The following is a 16,512-nucleotide window of genomic DNA, read 5'->3' as shown; positions in this document are numbered from 1 at the left end:
GAACCTGGGAGGTGGAGGCTGCAGTGAGCTGAGATCGTGCCGTTGCACTCCAGCCTGGATGACAGAGCTAAATAAGCTTTTAATCTGGTGATATGTAAATGGAGTCATGCTATTTTATGTAGATTTGAAGTTTTTCATTAAAACATAGTTATAGCTGGATGCAGTGGCAGCACTTTGGGAGGCCAAGGGGTGGATCTCTTGAGGTCAGGAGTTCAAGACCAGCCTGGCTAACATGGTGAAACCCTGTCTCTACTAAAAATACAAAAACTGGCTGGATGTGGTGGCATGTGCCTGTAGTCCCAGCTGCTCAGGAGACTGAGGCAGGAGAATTGCTTGAACCTGGGAGGCAGAGGTTGCAGTGAACTGAGATTGCGCCACTGCACTCCAGCCTGGGCGACAGAGTGAGACTCTGTCTCAACAACAACAACAACAAGAACAAAAAACCTGGTTATAGGCCGGTCACGGTGATTCACACCTGTAATCCCAGCACTTTGGGAGGCCAAAGCAGGCGGATCATTTAAAGCCAGGAGTTCAAGACTGGCATGGCCAACATGGCAAAACCCCATCTCTACTAAAAATATAAAAATTAGTTGGGCGGGCCCAGCGCAGTGGTTCACACCGGTAATCCTAGCACTTTGGGAGGCTGAGACAGGTGGATCACGAGGTCAGGAGATCGAGACCATCCTGGCTAACACAGTGAAACCCTGTCTCCACTAAAAATACAAAAAAAAAAAAAAAATTAGCCAGGCGTGGTGGCGGGTGCCTGTAGTCCCAGCTACTTGGGAGGCTGAGGCAGGAGAATGGTGTGAACCCGGGAGGCGGAGCTTGCAGTGAGCCGAGATGGCGCCACTACACTCCAGTCTGTGCGACAGAGCAAGACTCCGTCTCAAAAAAAAAAGAAAAAAAAATTAGCTGGGTGTGGTGGTGCACACCTGTAATCCCAGCTACTTGGTTGGCTGAGGCACAGGAATTGCTTGAACCCAGGAGGCAGAGGTTGCAGTGAGCCTAGATTGAGCCACTGCACTCTAGCCTGGTGACAGAGTGAGACTCTATCTCAATGAAAACAAAAACATGGTTATGTATATGTAAAATACACATATACATGTATAACACACACACACAGGAGAGAGCTGGCCAGGTGGAGTGTGTGAAGACCAAAAATTTGTAGCAGGAGGGGCTCCTGCTCTCCATGACACCCTCCCCGCTTCCCCAGGAGTGTCAAAGCCAGCCACATCCTGATCTCTGTGGATGGGAAGGTCTACCTGTCTGGTTTGCGCAGCAACCTCAGCATGATAAGCCACGGGCAGCGGCAGCGAGTGGTCCACGATTTTCCCAAGTACAGTGTCAAGGTTCTGCCGTGGCTCAGCCCCGAGGTCCTCCAGCAGGTCTGTGTGTGGGCCCAGAGGAGCTCCCCCACCCAACTCATGATTCCCAAGGGAGCCTTCAGGCATTGCCTGGAGTCGGGGGCTCTCAACCTCCCAGTGGGGTAAAGGGGTTCCTGGAGGGAGGGAGCCCTCAGCGTGGGCAGCGCCTGTCCACTGCAGATGGATGTGGTTCCTCCCAGGGGGTCCTAACCTCTACTGGATGCAATTTCAGCTCCCTTTAGGGACCCTTGGCACCCTATGAGAAGAGTGAGCATTTTGGAAATGTTTGCTGCTCTCTGGATCCCTGTGCTAAGCAGGGGCGTGGGGCTGGCACTTCCTGCTCCTTACAGAGCATCGCCAGTTGCAGGTGGTAAAATACCAGTTAGTCTTCAGTAGCACAGGCAAGGAGAGTCATTAGCAGCAGGTCCTGATGTGGGGACAGCCATCCTTTTCCTCTCTTTAGTTCTACCCTTTTTCTAAGAACAAAGACCAAATGGGGTAATCTGTGGCCTTTTTTTTCTGGCTTAGAATCTCCAGGGTTATGATGCCAAGTCTGACATCTACAGTGTGGGAATCACAGCCTGTGAACTGGCCAACGGCCATGTCCCCTTTAAGGATATGCCTGCCACCCAGGTAAGCCTGCCGCCCATCGGTTTCCTTCTTGCCTGCTTGCCTTCCACAGATGTTCGTTGAATAGCTCTCACACTCAGGACACAGACCAGGAATACTAAGATGAAAGACCCTGTCTTTTCCTTCAAGAAGTCCCACCCAGTGGGGGATGGTGACCTCACTGTTTACTTCCTGTGGCAAACCTGGTGGTAAGGGAGGCCAGCTTGGGAAGGGGAGCCCGGGAGCAGGGGTGCAAATGGAGGCCCACACGCTACATGTCTATTTAAAACATATACATTAAGCTAACTAGTTTTTATAAATGCATAAAATATGTTCTGTCCTCCTACTTGGATAAATATACCTGGAAGGTCAGTTTCTAATTTAGAATTCCCACAGTTCTCAACCGCATTCCAGCTGACACCTTTGGAACCCCCATTCTGTAAGTTCAGCTTCTGTTCATGCCCCTCCAGATGCCTGTCCTTTGGCCACCCCTAGGATCCAAGGGTGCACAGTCAGTGGCACAGTCTACCCTTGGGAAAACAGACCCAGGGAAGAGGCTTATCCAAGCCTCATTAAATCCAGAAAATGGATTTGGGGTCATTTGGGCAAGGATTACCTGGGTCCCAGCTACTTGGAGTGTGGTCTAGAACTGGGAGGGGCAGGATGCAGGCTCTAATTAAGCCACTTCCGGAACCCACAGGCTGCTTGCCCGGTGGTAGGGGCAGCTGGAGGGTGGCCAGAGTGCAGCCCCCCAGAGCAGGGGCCCAGGGAAGTCCTGGGAGGAGGCAGCCTTGAGTTGGAAGGCAGACAGCAGTCACCTGTGTGGAGGAGGAACTAGGACACTCTTCTCGGCAGACAGCAGCATGTGCAGAGACCCAGTCTAGAAAAAACAGATCTGGAGAACAGCAAGGAGGTGTAAATGGTATAAATGGCCAAGGTGCAGTGCTTCTTGGGGGCTGCCAGGTGACAGGCGCAGAAGGAAGCAAGGGTACATTGTGAAGGGCTTTGATGCCACTTTAGAGCACTGGTTCCTGTCCTAAAGCCTGTGGAGCAGTGCTGAGGATTCTAAGCACAGGAGTGATAGCATAAGATAGCTCATTTACAAAGACCACCCCGGCAGATGGATTAGATCCGTAGCTCAGTTAGGCGGGTATGGAAGTCTATGTGAGGAATCTAGGAGATCTCAGTAAAATAATTCAGTGACAGAGGATGCTCAGGAAAGAAAAGGTGACTGAGGAGGAACAAGAAGTCCAGGCCTAGAAGCAGCACCATCCACTAGAATTTGCTGCAGCGAAGGAGGGCTTCTGTGGCTGCACTGTCCAGCGTGGGAGCCATGAGACTGTGGCTGTCGAGCATTTAGAAGGTGACCAGTGAGACTGTGGGACTGAATTTTAAACCTCATTTAAATCGAAATAGCCACAAGTGGCTAGTGGCTATCACGTTAATGCAGCTCTAGAGCAATTTCCAGGTTTCTGGCTTGGACAGCTTATGCGGTCATGAGGACTTCCACGAGGACAGCAGTCCCAGGTGGGGCTGGTTTTATATGTGTTGAGTTGGGGTACTTTGGAACAGCCACCCAGCCTGGCCTCCCCTTGGGCATCTTGCTCCCGTGTGGCCTGCTGCAGAGACAGCCCAGGCTGTGGCACTGCAGGGACTGCCTCTCAGACCTCATCGGATCCACCTGGGCATGGCAGACGGCTGGGCTTCAAAGCAGGTTCATCTGACTGCTCCTTCCCTCTAGGGTGAAGACTCTACAGTAAAAGGAATTTGATGCCTTGTAAAGGGAGAGCGGAAACTGTGAGCCCTGCTTTCCAGCCATGGCGAAAGCGGGTACTTTTGTGCAACCCCTCTCCTTTCACGTTGGCCTGGCTAGGGCGGAGCTGCCACGCCAGTGACCAGCGTTTCTTTGGGAAAATTGGACTTACTGCACTTCCACCTTTTCCACTCTTCAAATGATCACATTTGCATATTGGGAACAGTGTATTTGTGAAGAGACTCTCAGGCCTTCCAGGGACCCCCCCGCCCGCTACAGCCCAGGTCCTGGTTCTGTCCTCCCCAGATGCTGCTAGAGAAACTGAACGGCACAGTGCCCTGCCTGTTGGATACCAGCACCATCCCCGCTGAGGAGCTGACCATGAGCCCTTCGCGCTCAGTGGCCAACTCTGGCCTGAGTGACAGCCTGACCACCAGCACCCCCCGGCCCTCCAACGGCGACTCGCCCTCCCACCCCTACCACCGAACCTTCTCCCCCCACTTCCACCACTTTGTGGAGCAGTGCCTTCAGCGCAACCCGGATGCCAGGTATCCCTGCTGGCCTGGACCTGGGCTTCGGGAGAGCAGAGGGTGCTCAGGAGGGTAAGGCCAGGGTGTGAAGGGACTTACCTCCCAAAGGTTCTGCAGGGGAATCTGGAGCTACACAGAGGAGGGATCAGCTCCTGGGTGTGTCAGAGGCCAGCCTGGGGAGCTCTGGCCACTGCTTCCCATGAGCTGAGGGAGAGGGAGAGGGGACCCGAGGCTGAGGCATAAGTGGCAGGATTTCGGGAAGCTGGGGGCACGGCAGTGATGCTGCGGTCTCTCCTCCCCTTTCCCTCCAGGCCCAGTGCCAGCACCCTCCTGAACCACTCTTTCTTCAAGCAGGTATCGTAGCCCCTTCGTTCTGGTTCTGGTTCTAGTTCTGGTTCTAACAACTCACAATCCCTTTAGCTTTCTCTCCCCTCCCTTTGAATGAGAGAAACTACCCCGCTTCCGAAGCCCCTGAAAGACACTGCTCCTTCCTCTCATGGAGTTGGCTCCGACAGCCCGTCTGCCACCAGGCCATGGTTCCTTGCCCCATGGTGTCCTGGGACCCACAGCAACAGGATCTGTCACCCACCTCTCTCTTCTCCCCCAGATCAAGCGACGTGCCTCAGAGGCTTTGCCCGAATTGCTTCGTCCTGTCACCCCCATCACCAATTTTGAGGGCAGCCATTCTCAGGACCACAGTGGAATCTTTGGCCTGGTAACAAACCTGGAAGAGCTGGAGGTGGACGATTGGGAGTTCTGAGCCTCTGCAAACTGTGCGCATTCTCCAGCCAGGGATGCAGAGGCCACCCAGAGGCCCTTCCTGAGGGCCGGCCACATTCCCGCCCTCCTGGGCAGATTGGGTAGAAAGGACATTCTTCCAGGAAAGTTGACTGCTGACTGATTGGGAAAGAAAATCCTGGAGAGACACTTCACTGCTCCAAGGCTTTTGAGACACAAGGGAATCTCAACAACCAGGGATCAGGAGGGTCCAAAGCCGACATTCCCAGTCCTGTGAGCTCAGGTGACCTCCTCTGCAGAAGAGAGATGCTGCTCTGGCCCTGGGAGCTGAATTCCAAGCCCAGGGTTTGACTCCTTAAACCCGAGGACCGCCACCTCTTCCCAGTGCTTGCGACCAGCCTCATTCTATTTAACTTTGCTCTCAGATGCCTCAGATGCTATAGGTCAGTGAGAGGGCAAGTAGTAAGCTGCCTGCCTCCCTTCCCTCAGACCTCTCCCTCATAATTCCAGAGAAGGGCATTTCTGTCTTTTTAAGCACAGACTAAGGCTGGAACAGTCCATCCTTATCCCTCTTCTAGCTTGGGCCCTGACACCTAAGTCTTTCCCACGGTTTATGTGTGTGCCTCATTCCTTTCCCACCAAGAATCCATCTTAGCGCCTCCTGCCAGCTGCCCTGGTGCTTTCTCCAAGGGCCATCAGTGTGTTGCCTAGCTTGAGGGCTTAAGTCCTTATGCTGAGTTAGTTTCGTTGTCAGAACAAATTAAAATTTTCAGAGACGCTGCTGGAGAATGGCATTGTGTCTGCGTCAGCTCAGGGGCTACAGGCTGCTTCCTGGTGTGTGTGCTTGCAGGGATGGCCATGCTGCCCCAGGTGAGAGCTGTCCCACCATCCAAGAGCAGGCCCATGGGTGCTCACTGAAGCTCAGCAGTGACCTCTTACACTAGATAGACCAGTTTATTTGAAAACCTGTAACAGATCTGTCTCTTAACTATCTAAAATTTTAAGACTATGAATTTTAGCCTGTGGTCATCAAACCACTTTGGAGCTAAAAAGGTCCAAAGATTGAGATTGAGGCAGAGGATGCTGGTGGCCTTTGGCAGGAAAGGAGGTAGAAGGGTTTGTCTTGCAACCTGACATGGGTGTCTCCTTACCCTGGGTGCTAGCACCCAAAGAGCAGGAAACCTAAGAACCAGCCCCGCTCATCCCTGCCATGCTGGCTGGCGCCAGCGAGTGTGAGCCAGGGGGTGCAAATCTGAGGCTCCCTGCAGTGCTTCCAGGGCACATGGCTTACCCTTCTCCCAGTCCCTCAGGGGGAAGGCCCTCCCCCAGCTCGGGCACCTCAAATGCCCCTCTAACCTGAAGCTGCTCTGAACCATCAGGTGCCCTTGCTTTCCGTTTCCTCCCAAATTTTAACAGCAGTTTAAAGAAGAAAAGTAAGCCTCTTTGGGCAGTGAGAGGCTAAGGTGAAGGGAATGACACTGACCCTGGGCTAGGATGGGGCCTGGGGCGAGTGAGTGTCAGCGCGGGGGGGGGGGGGGGGGGGGGCGGGGGAGCATTTCCGGCCCTCCTCCCCCTGCTTTAAACCTCAAGTTCCCTTCGCCTCGCCCCGCCCTCCCCCCCCTCCCCCCGCCACACAAACACAGAGCCTGTCGCCCAGGCTGGCGTGCACTGGCTTCATCTTGACTCTGTAGGCTCCACCTCCCGGGTTCAAGCGATTCTTCTGCCTCAGCCTCCCGAGTAGCTAGGATTACAGGCACACACCACCACGCCTGGATAATTTTTGTATTTTTAGTAGAGACGGGATTTCACCATGTTGGCCAGGCTGGTCTTGAACTTCTGACCTCGTGATCCACCTGTCTCTGCCTCCCAAAGTGCTGGGACTACAGGCGTGAGCCACCGCCGAGCCAAGTTCCCTTTTTTTGTTTGTTTTTGACGCTGGTCATCAGTTTCCTTTGCTTCCGGATGCCTTCTGCACCTTGCTGTTGGGGCATCCTCAATGCCCATCTGCAGCTCAGCCCACAGGCCCGTCCTGGGCAGGGTGCCGGGGCCTCACCATGCCCAATGGCAGCGAGCCCTGCTCCTAGTACCCCCGGGGCTTCCCGTTTCTTGCATCAAACAGCCCCTTTGGAGAATCTGATGACAGGTGTGGACGCTTTCCCGAGAGGTAGCCACTTTAGAGGGTCTGACGCTCCCCACTAGAGAGTCGGCCCACAGTGCAGACAAAACGCAGATCTTCCTCTAGAGAGAACAGAAGGCTGGAGAGGAGACGCGGAGCCGGTCCGTGGAGTCCGCCAGCCTGGGAAACAGCTGGGCGCTGGGGAAGCTGCAGCCTCCCTGCTCCCCTGCCAGGCGTCGGGCGGGAGCTGTTCTGTTCCCTGACAAGCGCGTGGGCCGCCAGTGCTATTCCTGCCACAGTGTGGGAAGGCGCTGGGCTCAGGGCTGTGCTTCCCGGAGCTGCTTCTAGCCTGATTTCAGGCCAAGCCACGCAGTCCCTGGTGCCCGGGAAGGCGCCGGCCTCGCCGCCGCTCCAAAGCGAGTGGCCGTCTCTCGCCTGCTGTGCCTCCGGCCTGCTGTGCGGCTGCAGGGAGGGAGCAGCTCTGCGGCCCAAGCTCTCTGGGCCGCGGCTCCCACGTGAGAAATGAGGTGCGCTTGTTGGAGAGGGGGCCCCCGTTGCTGCCCACAGAATTCCGCCCCAGAAACGCTTGAGTACGTGGAGCCTCGGGGGACGGGTGCTCCGGGAACCACGCATACCGGCCTCCCCAGCCCGTCGCAGGGTTGCAGAGGCGCCGAGGGCTGGTGGGGCCGCCGGGCCCTCGTGCAGGCTCCTCCCCGCAGCCTCGCGGCCGGGCCTGGAGACGGCGTGCCCAGACGCCGCCGCCAGCCTCGTGGGCCGCAAAGGGGCGGGGCGGCCCCTGGCGGCGGGAGGACTCGGCCGCCCGAGGGACCCTGGGCCAGGCTCCGGGGTCGCCCCGGCTGGGTCTCTGAGGCCCCACAGCTCTGGGCGGGGATGGGGGCGCCGGCGCCTACGCGCGAGGCCACCCGGGGGAAACCGAGGCAGTGAATGGCCCAGGCCCCGCCCGGTTATCCCGGAGCCAGGCCGGGAGCGCCCAGTGTCCCGCGACCGCAGCCGCCGCAGCCTGAACCCGTCCCCTCCCAGTAGGATGCGGAGCGCGGCCCTTCCATCCTGTCCCTGCCACCGTTGCTTCCCCACGCCGGACCGCCGTCGGGATGGGCAGACGGCGCGGCCGGTACCCGAGGCCTGCGAGCGCGAGGCCCGCGGGGCGCTGCGGAGCCGGGGCGGGGGACAGACAAAGGCGGGGACGGCGGCGAGGGGAAGACAAAGCGCGGAGGGGGGTCGGCGGCGGCGCCGGGGCCCCGGAGGCGGCTCCGGGCGCGGCGGAGCCAATGGGCGGGCGCGGGGCGGGGGCCGGCGGGGGCGGTGCAGCGATAAGGCGGTGGCGGCGGCGGTGGCTCGGGGACCACTGGCAGCGGCAGCAGCTCGCGCCCGCGCCCTCCTCGTACCCGTGCGCCCCCGGAGACCGATCCCGCCCCGCGGCCCAGGCCGGGCCTGGTGAGAGCCGCGGGGGGAGGGGCCGCGTCCGGCTCCGGAACCGGGAGAGGCGCCGAGGGGTGTGGGGTGAGGGCCGCCCGTGGGGTCCCGGCGAGTCTGCGAGCCGCTCTCGCCCGGGGCGCACAGGCTCGAGTCCTCGTTTCGGGGCCGGCCCCCGGCTGGGCGGAGCCGAGACCCGCTGGCGGGGCTCGCGGCGCCGGGGTCTGGGGTCCGGTCCTCGCGGGGCCAGGTCGGGGGCCGAGGGGCGGGGCGGGCGGGGACCTCGGGCGCTGTCCAGGGGCTGCGCAGCCTAGGCCTGGACGCCCGGGCGCGGCGCGGGGCAGCGAGGGCCGGGGTCAGGTCGGGGCAGCGGCTTCTCATCGCGGCCCCGCCGGCCCCGACCTCCCCTCACCCCAAGCGGGGTCCGAGCCCGCGGGACGCACACGGGGGCTGCGCGGGAGCCCCCGGCCCCTCCGCTCCCACTAACTTTGTTCTTCCGAGGGACGGTGCCACTCGGGACCCCGGCCCCTGGGGAGCAGGGGTGGGGGAGGTGGGTGAGGGGCGGAAGTGGCAAGACCAAGAGCAACAGGAAATGACTTAGGGAAAGTCCCAACCGCAATCCCCCCAGCCCCTGCCTGTCAACACCCCCCACCCTGCAGGCTGGGGCCGGGCTGGCGGGGCCCTCCCGACTGACTTCCCCTTGCAGAACCCAGCGGGTGCCGCGTCTCCACCCGAGGCTTCCACCTCCAACGAGCCATGTTCCAGGCTGCAGGAGCCGCCCAGGCCACCCCCTCTCATGTAAGTGCCCGGCTGGGTGGGAGGGCCCCCCGGACAGGAGCCTGGCCTGGGGTGAAGGGGAGAGGCGCCAGAGTTTGCCGGCCCCCTTTGTGCCCTGCGGCGCGCCCCTGGGCCTTGGGCTGATGGCTGCAGCCCTGGTCCAGGGCCTCCCGGAGCTGCCCCTGCCCTGACCGCCCCTCTCCCTCAGGACGCCAAAGGCGGCGGCAGCAGCACGGTGCAGCGCTCCAAGGTAGGGGCCTGGGGCCGAGTGTGCGGGAGGAGGGGTGTGAGGGAGCGGGATGAGCACTGGGGCAGCACCTGGCTGAGCCTCCCGCACAGTCCTTCAGCCTGCGGGCCCAGGTGAAGGAGACCTGCGCCGCCTGCCAGAAGACCGTGTACCCCATGGAGCGGCTGGTGGCCGACAAGCTCATTTTCCACAACTCTTGCTTCTGCTGCAAGCACTGTCACACCAAGCTCAGGTGCGCCCCTGCCCTGCCCGCCCCCGCCTCGCCTGCCAACCCAGCCCCGACCTGACCTGACCTGACGCCGTTGTTTGGCTTCTGCAGCCTGGGCAGCTACGCCGCGCTGCACGGGGAGTTCTACTGCAAACCCCACTTCCAGCAGCTGTTTAAGAGCAAAGGCAACTACGACGAGGGGTTTGGCCGCAAGCAGCACAAGGAGCTCTGGGCCCACAAGGAGGTGGACCCCGGCACCAAGACGGCCTGAGGCCTCTGTAACCTTCCACCCCCTCTGCGGAGGGCCTGGAGCCGGCAGGGGGAAGGTGGGAAGGAGGTCGAGCTGGGCTTGCGTGGGGGCCAGGTGGGAAGGGGATGAGGCTTGCTCAGGCGTAGGGGACCAGGGCAGGGCTCTGCTCCAGGACTCCTTCCTTCTTCCTTCTCCCGCAGCCGGTGAGGGTTTGGGAACCAGGATTGGGGTCTGCCCACCACCCTGCTTCCTGCTTCGTTCAGCCTCCCTCCCCACCTCACCCCAGGACCCCCTGGGAGGCCCCCAAGCCCAGCTCCCCTATCTAGGTGCCTTTTCTCCAGCAAGGAGTCAGCATGCCCCGCTCAGGGTCCCAAGCTCCCTCACTGCCACCGGAGACTGTGTGGCCCCCACGTCTCCCCATCTACCTCTACCCTTAACCTGTTTCTGAGCCACGGAGACAGGGAGGAAGGAGCGCGACAGTGCCACCTGTTGGGCATCATAAATGCCCCTGCAGCCCATGGGGGAGGAGATGGGGAAGTGGAGCCACCCTGCCTCTGCAGGGCAAGGCAGGGCCTGCCCCAGTGGGGCTTGGGACCATCTCGAACCACCAGCGTGGAGAAGCAGAAGCAAAAGCACTCGCCAGGCTGCAGCCTCAAGCACTGGCAGGGGCTGGTGCGGCCCCACTCCCCTCCCCCACTCCCATTTGTGCCCATCCTGTTGTGACCAACCCCGTTTTAAACATGTTTCAATAGATCCAGATTCTCTATTGTGTGGCCTGCTGGGGGATCTGTCACAGGAAGGGTGCAGACTCACCATGGGGCGGGCATGGGGGGACAGGGCCAGCCCCGACTACCTCGGCCCTGATGGGGGCAGGGAGCTAGAAGTGGGTGTCAGTTCCCTGACACACCATTGAGAAATGGGAGGGCTCCTCTTCACAGCAAGGGCTTCATGCTGTCACACCCACAGTGGTTTTGGAACTGAAACTCCACCTCACCCCTCAGTTCTGGGTTGGTTCAGACCCACCAACTTACTTACCATATGCACCCCATTGTGAAGAGGCCTGAGAGCGGGAGGGCCAGGCTGCCAGTGGGTGATGGCGCCTGTCCTCGCTGCACTTCAGTGCCTGGGGTGCGAGCTGCCGCGTTCCCTGGCTGGTTCCAGCTGTCTAGCTCCCTCCCTTCTTCCCAGCCCTTTGACCTGGAAGTAAGTTAGCGAAGAATGGCGGGAACCAGCAGACCCAGCAAGTGCTGCCCAAGGTTTTAGTGACCCCTGGATTGTCCCCCCTCACATTACCCCTCGCTGCTGTCATCATCCCCTTGCCTTTTCAAGCTCTACGGAGGTGCAGTCACAGCTACTGTCTCAGGAAATCCAAAGAGAAACTACCTCTGCTTCTCTGAAAACCCAGGGACAATGAGGGATGAGTTGAGTTCACAGTAGAGCAAACCAGGCAAGTTGGGAGGACCTGAGGGCGCCCCAGTGGGACACAGGCAGAAGTCTGGGTTGTCCTGCTCCAGATTCAACTTCCTGATGTCTCCAGACATGGGATCGATGAGAACAGAGACTCCTGGAGGGTTTGCTGCCACCACACCATACACCTGCCTGAGTTCCTAAGTGGCCTCCCCGTGGAACAGGGCAGGGAGCTGGGCCACAGGCTCCAGTGTCACATACGTCACTATGCTGAGGCAGGCACTGCTCCTCGAGGGAGCAGAGCGAATACTCAGCAGAGATGGTGCCCCAGGCCTGGGTCCTCCCAAGTGTGAAGTGAGCGCCTCAGAGCCTCTCAGGGCAGGCCAACTTCCTGCACCAGAGGTCTCAGATGGCAAGGATCATCTTGGTTCGGTTAAGCAACAGTAGCAGATGACCACAAGGGGGTACTGGAGAGGTGGCTCTTGGAGACACCTGACCCCTGCCCTGCAAAGATGGGACTGAAGGAAGTCCTCTGGGCCAGGAAGACCCTACCAAATATCATGAAAGCTCCGGGAACTCAGCCACTGGTGACGTTCAGGTTGTGAGGGCCAGCAGTGCCACCCTGGTAAATCAGCCCTGTTGGGACCACCCCAGTGGAGCTCCTGGAGGGGCAACTGGAGGAAAGGGGCAGACACCTCTGGACTGACAGTGGTATCAGCCAGGTCACCCCAGGACCCCTCTACTTGGAGTCAAGTTCTCTTCTGCTTGAAAGGCCCAGGCTCGTTGCCAGGCACCATACCTGGCCCCTGCTAAGCAAAAACCTACCTCCACCCCCCCACAACTGAAAGCACTGCCACAGGACCCCTCTGATATAAATGATCCCTTTTATTGTAAGTAATGCGCAACACTGGCCTGGCTTTGCACTGCAAGCCCTCGGTCAAGATATAGTCAAATAACTATGGCTGCAGGTTCCACAGTTCCACAATAACCATGGCTGCATGATCCACAATTCAGACACAGACATAGAGCTGGGGTGGGTGGAAGGGGCAGGAGGGTGGCAGAGTGCGGACTGTCCCCAGCCCTGGCCTCTCCATGCAGAGTTGGCCCAGGCAGACACACCCCATGGAATGATGAGAAAGTGACGGCACGGCCCCTTCCCACAGCAAGCCTGGGGCTGCCAGGAACTGCCCTTCAGAACCTTTGGGCCCAGGTCACCCTGAAGCCCCACAACTTTTTATCTGGATTAGTTATTAAAAAACAATAAATTAAGCAACAACTTGGTCCTGAGGATGCTGAGCCAGCATGTCCACAGTTTTTGGCACAAAAAAATTAGGGTCTGTTTTGCTTTTTTGGAGTGCAGGGTTTGTTGGCTTGTCTTCAAATTCATTTTCAAAACACATTCCCAGTGAGGTAAGACCCCAGGGGGTGGAGCTCTGTAAGACCCTGAACCTGGGACGCACAGTTGAGTCAGCCAGCACTGTGCTCTGTATCCTCTTGGGAACAGGGACTGGGGATGGGGGTGCGGGCCAGGAAGAGTGTGCAGCCACCAAGATGGGGTCGTAGAGAGGCCTAGCTGCCACACAGCAGCTTTGGTCAAGATGAGGGCCAGGCCCCACCCTGGGCAAGGGCCGAGGTGGAAGCAGGAGCCTGTGCTGTCTTCAGAGGGCAGTGTGGGGTACAGGGGCTGATAGAGCCCCTGGGGGAACAGGGATGGACACAGGAGGGTCCAGGCCCAACTGGCGCATGCGACACACACTTCTGCAAAACCAGCTGCTTTCATTTTCTCTTCTCTCTCTTGAGGCGTCCGTCACCTGTAACAGTCTAGAATTGATATATATAAAAACCATCAAATATGATCTGAGATATAAATTAACAAGTACAAGGCCTCACATTACATGATGTGAAAAGGCTAAAAACAGCGATAGAAACTACATTCATAAAAGTGCATCGTCAACATACAACGAAGGCTTTGGCTTGTTCTGTGCCCATGGGGATGTAGGCATGGCTGGCAGGGCTGCCTGGCACTAATCCCCAGCTCCCTGGAGATGCCCATCCCTGGGCACTGGCTTTTTTTTTTTTTTTTTTTTCCTTTAATGACAACTCCCAAGGAAACTGGGTGTTGAGAGGGAGGAGCTCTAGCAATAGGCACATTTTGGAGGGGAGGGGCCGGAAGAAAGGACCAGCGCCCAGGCTGAGGTAAATATGGCCAACTCTAAGCTGCTTGGAGATGCTGTTTCCCCAACCCCTGCTGCCATTCCCCCTCCAGGGGAGGAGCTACAAGGGAAAGGGGCTGAGACCTCAAGGGGATGGGCGAGGCTGGCTGAGGAAGAACAGAGCTGGCGGTTTTGGACACAGCTGGTGGTAGCACATGGGCTTTCCCTTCTACCAGACGGAGTGGGCTCTGGCCTAGCAGGTCACGACTCAGGCAGCCTGAGACACCTCCTCGGGCTCTCTGGGATCAGGGCACTGGCCGGGCCAGATGCCCCCACCGTGTCGTCCATCTCCTTCTGCTCCAGTGGGGAACAAAGGCTGGGCCAGGAGCACAAAGGCCACAACCTTCAGCCCTTTCCAATGCAGCCTAGGCCCAAGCCCAAAGCAGGGGTACTCAGAGCCCAGAGGGCACACACAGTCTCCAGTTTAGAAACTGGGTACAGCATAAGAGTGACTCCAACTTGTAAAACAGAGACAACTGCATTGACAAAACTGGATCCCCCCTCAGTGGCAGCAGTTCCACATCGCGGGCCCCTGCCTGGGAGAGGCAGGGTCATGGCCACAGGCAGGACAGGCTCCTCCTTCCCTGAATAAGGCAGCATGACATTTGCTTCATTCATCTTTGGTAAAGGACAGGACTGGCAGAGCCAACCTGGGACTCTAGGGGACGGCAGCCTGGGCCTCTGCCTGCCACTGCTAGCGAGTGCTGGCCTTTCCCTCAGGCTTGTGGGAGCTCATCCAGCCCAGAGATGCCCTGGTGGTCTCCAGACATTGGAAGGAAAAACAAAATAACACTTTGAATGAAAATAACACTCTTCATACCCTGGCGTCAGTCTTGTGCCCCCAGACCCTCTGGGCTTCGGTGCCAATTGCAGTGTCAGGACACATCCCCGAGGGTGGGGCCCACGGCTGCCTTGCACACTGTTCCCAGCCCCTACCCCTCCACGCTGAGCTCAGGACACTGGAGCTCCTGGATCTGACAGGCTGGGGGCTCCCAGTCCTGAGGCTGCAGCCACCCCACCCCGGCTCTGAGCCCCAGTGGCGGAAGGGGCACAGACCGACGCTGGCTGGGCTGCCACTCCATGGTCCACAGCCTTGCCTGGGAGAAGCAGCAACTTCACTGAGCCCAGCAGCAGCCCCCTGCCATGCAGCAAAGGGCGACCGGCAGCTGTGTGGCCGTGAGAGCTCAGTACATGAGCTGTGCAAAGTGGTGTGTGAGCAGCTCCTCAGCTGAAGGTCTCTGGCGAGCCTCCACAAAAATGCGCCTCAGGAAGTCCCGGCCATGTTCAGAGATGTGGGAGGGCAGCTGAGGATTGGTGGGCTGGGTGGCAATCTTGAAGATGGCAGCCATAGCTTCATACTCTGCCCACGGTGGTTTCTCTGTCAGCATCTCCACCACAGTGCAGCCCAGGCTCCTGGAAAGAGAGAACCCCATGTCACCCCTCAGCCAGCCCTGGACTCCCAGCTGTCCTGCCCACCACTGCAGAAAGAGGCGCCTTTCTCACAGCATGCTGAGGTGCAGGACAGGCCAAGCTGAGGGATACCTCAGCTTGGATGTCTGTCCACGTGGGCTTCATGGACCTACACTCACCACACACCTGGGTACTTCTTGAAATTAGGAAAAAGAGAATCACTTAGCCTTGACAGAAAGAACTCTACAATAACTGTATTAGCTACCCATAGCTGCTCTTAACAAATGACCACAAACTTAGAGGCAGGAAAACAACACAAATGTATCATCTTACAGTTCTGAAGGTCAGAGGTCTAAAATCAGTCTCACAGGGCTAAAGTCAAGGTGGCGGCAGGGCTGGTTCCTGTCAGAGGCTCTGAGGGGAGAACCTGTTTCCTTGCCTTTCCTGGGTTCTAGAGGCCACCTGCATTTCGTGGCTCATGGTCCCCTCCTTGTATTACTCCAACCTCTTGCTTTCATTGTCTCACCTCCTATTAGCCACTCTGACCTCGAGACCCTTCTGTAAGGACCCTTAATCCAGGATAATCCATCCATCTCAAAACCCTTAACCTAATCCTATCTGCAAAGGCCCTTTGCTATATACAATCACATTTACAGATCCAGGGATTAGGCAGTGGACATCTTTGGGGGGGCCATTATTCAGCCCACCACAATAGCTTTCCAAGGGGAGAAGCTCTCCTGACTTAGGGGCCATTTCAGAGGATAGACACAAGGTTATGTCAAGCAAGTGCAAACTGTCTTGAGTGCTAGAAGGGACAGAAGCCTGCTCCTGTTGAGAGACTGGTCCAGGCCTTCAGGCCTTCAGAGTGGATCCTGCTTCCTTAAGAGATTTAGCAAACATGAGGGATGTTTTCCATGGCCTAAGTTCCCAGCTCTAATGGAGTGTGCTTTGAGCACCACCCATGTGGTGTGTGTGCTACTGCACCCAATAATACCCTTGCACACACTGCAGCCTGGGCCCTGGGCACACTCCCTCCTGCCACACCACAAAGTCCCCAGGGTGTGTTTCTAATGGGGGGCCACTATGGCCTGGGTGGAAGAATGGGTTCTGCATGTCCCAGTGCTCACCACACGTCTGCTTTCCTTCCATAGCCCTCGCCGCTGATCACCTCAGGGCTCATCCAGTAGGGTGTGCCAGTGACGGAGCGCATGCCCGTCCCCGACATACAGATCGTCTGCAGGCGTTTGCTGGCCCCAAAGTCCCCCAGCTTTACATTCCCAGCAGAGTCTCGGAGGATGTTGGCTCCTGAGGCATGAAAGGGCAGAGGCTGCAACCCTGGACCCTCTTGCATTTTCTCCCATCCTCCCCACCCCCAGGTCACTGAGAGCTGCTGGAGAGGGCAGGGCTACCACTGAATTAGACATGAACTGCAGAGGGCAAAGGATTTAGCGAAGGG

At 58.2% G+C, this 16,512-nt stretch overlaps 4 protein-coding genes across 23 annotated transcripts in view; 2 read left to right on the top strand and 2 right to left on the bottom strand.

Moving 5' to 3' along the window:
• Positions 1-5,775, top strand: part of STRADA (STE20 related adaptor alpha) — a 39,455-nt gene extending 33,680 nt beyond the window's left edge. For 5 of the 11 annotated variants that reach the window (XM_008963759.6, XM_003811346.6, XM_008963757.7 and 2 more), the window contains 5 exons: positions 1,214-1,385; positions 1,893-1,997; positions 4,033-4,274; positions 4,568-4,610; positions 4,864-5,775. In XM_008963759.6, the coding sequence (XP_008962007.1) occupies positions 1,214-1,385; positions 1,893-1,997; positions 4,033-4,274; positions 4,568-4,610; positions 4,864-5,016 (715 nt within the window). In that variant the 3' untranslated portion in view covers positions 5,017-5,775. Of the gene's footprint in view, positions 1-1,213; positions 1,386-1,892; positions 1,998-3,714 lie in introns of all 11 variants that reach the window. The other 6 variants (XM_055102128.2, XM_055102130.2, XM_008963758.6 and 3 more) reach the window with 2 other exon arrangements.
• A 113-nt stretch (positions 5,776-5,888) lies between these two features.
• Positions 5,889-8,925, bottom strand: LOC130540954 (collagen, type I, alpha 1a-like). Its single transcript, XM_057300379.2, has one exon. It carries the CDS (start codon positions 8,923-8,925, stop codon positions 7,168-7,170), a length of 1,758 nt encoding a protein of 585 aa, XP_057156362.2. The 3' UTR covers positions 5,889-7,167.
• LIMD2 (LIM domain containing 2) lies at positions 7,497-10,783 on the top strand. Of its 6 annotated transcripts, none has more exons than XM_034942698.3 (5): positions 7,497-7,637; positions 9,251-9,342; positions 9,530-9,571; positions 9,661-9,800; positions 9,888-10,783. In XM_034942698.3, the coding sequence occupies exons 2-5, from the start codon at positions 9,301-9,303 to the stop codon at positions 10,045-10,047; spliced, it is 384 nt and encodes a 127-aa protein (XP_034798589.1). In that variant the 5' UTR covers positions 7,497-7,637; positions 9,251-9,300; the 3' UTR covers positions 10,048-10,783. The 6 variants fall into 6 exon arrangements, with proteins under 6 accessions (XP_034798589.1, XP_034798590.1, XP_034798588.1 ...); XM_034942699.4 differs by lacking the exon at positions 7,497-7,637 and adding an exon at positions 8,102-8,242; XM_034942697.3 differs by lacking the exon at positions 7,497-7,637 and adding an exon at positions 8,431-8,565.
• Positions 10,784-12,303: 1,520 nt separating this feature from the next.
• Positions 12,304-16,512, bottom strand: part of MAP3K3 (mitogen-activated protein kinase kinase kinase 3) — a 74,371-nt gene continuing 70,162 nt past the window's right edge. For 4 of the 5 annotated variants that reach the window (XM_034942691.4, XM_034942692.4, XM_034942693.4 and 1 more), the window contains 2 exons: positions 16,184-16,361; positions 12,304-15,059 (listed from right to left, as the gene is read on the bottom strand). In XM_034942691.4, coding sequence (XP_034798582.2) covers positions 14,831-15,059; positions 16,184-16,361 — 407 coding nt within the window. In that variant the 3' untranslated portion in view covers positions 12,304-14,830. The remainder of the gene's footprint in view (positions 15,060-16,183; positions 16,362-16,512) is intronic. The other variant, XM_034942695.3, reaches the window with a different exon arrangement.

The sequence above is a fragment of the Pan paniscus genome, chromosome 19 (assembly GCF_029289425.2).
Source record: "Pan paniscus chromosome 19, NHGRI_mPanPan1-v2.0_pri, whole genome shotgun sequence".
Taxonomy (NCBI): domain Eukaryota; kingdom Metazoa; phylum Chordata; class Mammalia; order Primates; family Hominidae; genus Pan; species Pan paniscus.
This window is presented reverse-complemented; position numbering and strand designations above follow the sequence as displayed.

Excerpts from the sequence above, each read along its gene's own strand:
- LOC130540954 (XM_057300379.2), bottom strand. The coding sequence starts at position 8,925 with ATGAGAAGCCGCTGCCCCGACCTGACCCCGGCCCTCGCTGCCCCGCGC.
- LIMD2 (XM_034942698.3), top strand. The coding sequence starts at position 9,301 with ATGTTCCAGGCTGCAGGAGCCGCCCAGGCCACCCCCTCTCAT. Across the intron at positions 9,572-9,660 it reads GCACGGTGCAGCGCTCCAAG|TCCTTCAGCCTGCGGGCCCA; the intron begins GTAGGGGCCTGG and ends CCTCCCGCACAG. Across the intron at positions 9,801-9,887 it reads CACTGTCACACCAAGCTCAG|CCTGGGCAGCTACGCCGCGC; the intron begins GTGCGCCCCTGC and ends TGGCTTCTGCAG.